General features: G+C 43.4%; 1 protein-coding gene across 1 annotated transcript in view; it reads left to right on the top strand.

The window, feature by feature from the left end:
• The window catches only part of SLC35A1 (solute carrier family 35 member A1), a 16602-nt gene that overhangs the window by 1239 nt on the left and 13244 nt on the right, over positions 1-2119 (top strand). Inside the window, exon 2 of the mRNA XM_009648943.2 lies at positions 752-929. Coding sequence (XP_009647238.2) covers positions 752-929 — 178 coding nt within the window. The remainder of the gene's footprint in view (positions 1-751; positions 930-2119) is intronic.

The raw sequence follows: 2119 nt of genomic DNA, 5'->3' as shown, positions 1-2119 counted from the left end.
GACAAGGGGTAATGGTTTTAAACTAAACCAGGGTAGGTTTAGACTAGATATAAGGAAGAAGTTCTTTACAATGAGGGTGGTGAAACACTGGAACAGGTTGCCCAGAGAGGTGGTGGAGGCCCCATCCCTGGAAACATTCAAGACCAGGTTGGACGGGGCTCTGAGCAGCCTGATCTAGTTAGCGGTGTCCCTGCTCCTGCAGGGGGGTTGGACTAGATGACCTCTAGGGGTCCCTTCCAACCCAAAACATTCTATGATTCTATGATTCTTATTTATTAAGACTTGCTAGACTGATTCCCTTCTTTGCTGATACTGAACTTTTCCTCTCTCTCTTCTTTTACTCATCTTCTAACGCTCTTTTGGTCGGACTTAAGTATACTGTGTGGAAAGGATCAGCTGCCCTATCAGAGTGAGCACTTGGTGTCAGCTAACGAGCAGGAAAGCACAGAAAAACCTTCCTGATTACTATTAGATAAATATTAGTCTATGATGAGTTTTTCTAGAATGAAGGATGATTATGAGGGCAAGAGGACATCTTCTTTTCAAACACCTGGAGTTCCTATACAAGCTGCTTTGAGAAAGGACTTTAAAATGTCACTTAAACTTTCTACAGGAAGTGTTTCACAACATTGTAATTATTGTATACTGCCACAGTAGTATTTGGTGCAGTCCTCCAGCTGGAGAACACCCCGTTTCAGTTCTTAAATTAAAGTGAAAGGCATGCTGAGTCGTCACCTTTGTTTTCTTTCAGAAAATGTCAGCTTACTGTTCAAGTTGTACTGCCTCACAGTGATGACCCTGGTTGCTGCAACATACACGGTTGCATTGCGGTACACAAGGACAGTGGAGACAGAACTCTACTTTTCAACAACAGCTGTGTGCATCACTGAAGTTATCAAGTTGTTCTTGAGCGTGGGCATCTTGGCTAAGTAAGTATGGGAATGCTAACCAGTATTTTGGAAATGAATCCTTGCTTCTAACCTCAGATTCTCAGATACCAAAGCACAGATAACATTTGAGAACGTGGCTGCATAGTCAGGCTGTGGAAGAGTCATTTTAGAGTGGGTTAGAGCTTGCACGTCCTCCTCAACTGAAACTGCTTTGTAAACAGCACAGTATTCAGGTGTGTCCTTTCTGCATATTTTCTATGTGTGTATGCTTTGGAATAGGTTCAAAATGTCAGCATGGATTATCTATGATGTTTTGGGTCTTTAAAATATTTGTTTAGGTGAAAGCTGGACTGTGAGCCATTGTCTGCTGAGTTAAATAAAATTGTAACGTGCCTACTCGTAAATTTTCCCAAGCAATGTTACAGACAGACATTTTGCTGTTGCTGATAACCTGTGGAATCAATCCTGAAAGACTGTGGTCAGAAACTATTGGAGTTTCTGTGATCCCAGACTGCCACTAAGAACTAGAACTTCAGTCCACATGGGAGCATCTGAAGCAGGGAGGCCATCAGTCTGCTGTCTTCCCTCTCAGCTTCCCTGTGCTACATCCTTCCTCGGACGAATCTTTGTATTCTGGACTCTTCCAAAGTCCAGTTCTTGCTGTGATGGTAGAATTTGTTCTTTTAGGGTCTCTGGCTATCTCTTTGTGGCTTTTTATACATCAGGAGGTTGGCTGTTCTGTGCTAGAGGATCATGAAGTCACATGGTGTACTTGAGATTTTTATCAGATCTTTTCTACTTAACATCAAAATAGCATTTTACTTGCTTTAGAACTGAGATAATATTTGAATTTGGTAAGGCAGCTGTGGCAAACTGCCTTTTGTTAACCTTTCATTAAATGTAATCTGTTAGAAAAGGCAAGTGTGACCAGTGGCAAATTTCTATTTTTCTTCTTATGCACTCTGGGCTTCTCACTCTGCCAGCACAACATGTTGGCAGAAGCACCTCTGCTGACGAGTGGTTGCGCTGTGGTTCTCGCAGTGTTGTGGCCAGCGTGGATCCCGATCCAGGCTGCTTTCTGGAGGCTGCAGCAGCCCACGTTCCTCAGTAGTGAGGGATATGTGGGTGGTGTTTGGTAGCCTCACCTGTGTGTATAGTTTCTCAAATCTGCTCTTGTGCACCTGGGACCCAGGCTGTTTACAGGATACCAGAGAGGCCTAGTTCAGCAG

Source organism: Egretta garzetta, unplaced genomic scaffold, assembly GCF_000687185.1.
Source record: "Egretta garzetta isolate BGI_Z169 unplaced genomic scaffold, ASM68718v1 scaffold430, whole genome shotgun sequence".
Classification (NCBI taxonomy): Eukaryota; Metazoa; Chordata; class Aves; order Pelecaniformes; family Ardeidae; genus Egretta; species Egretta garzetta.
The sequence above is the reverse complement of the archived record's forward strand: the minus strand, read 5'-3'. Positions and strand labels throughout refer to the sequence as shown.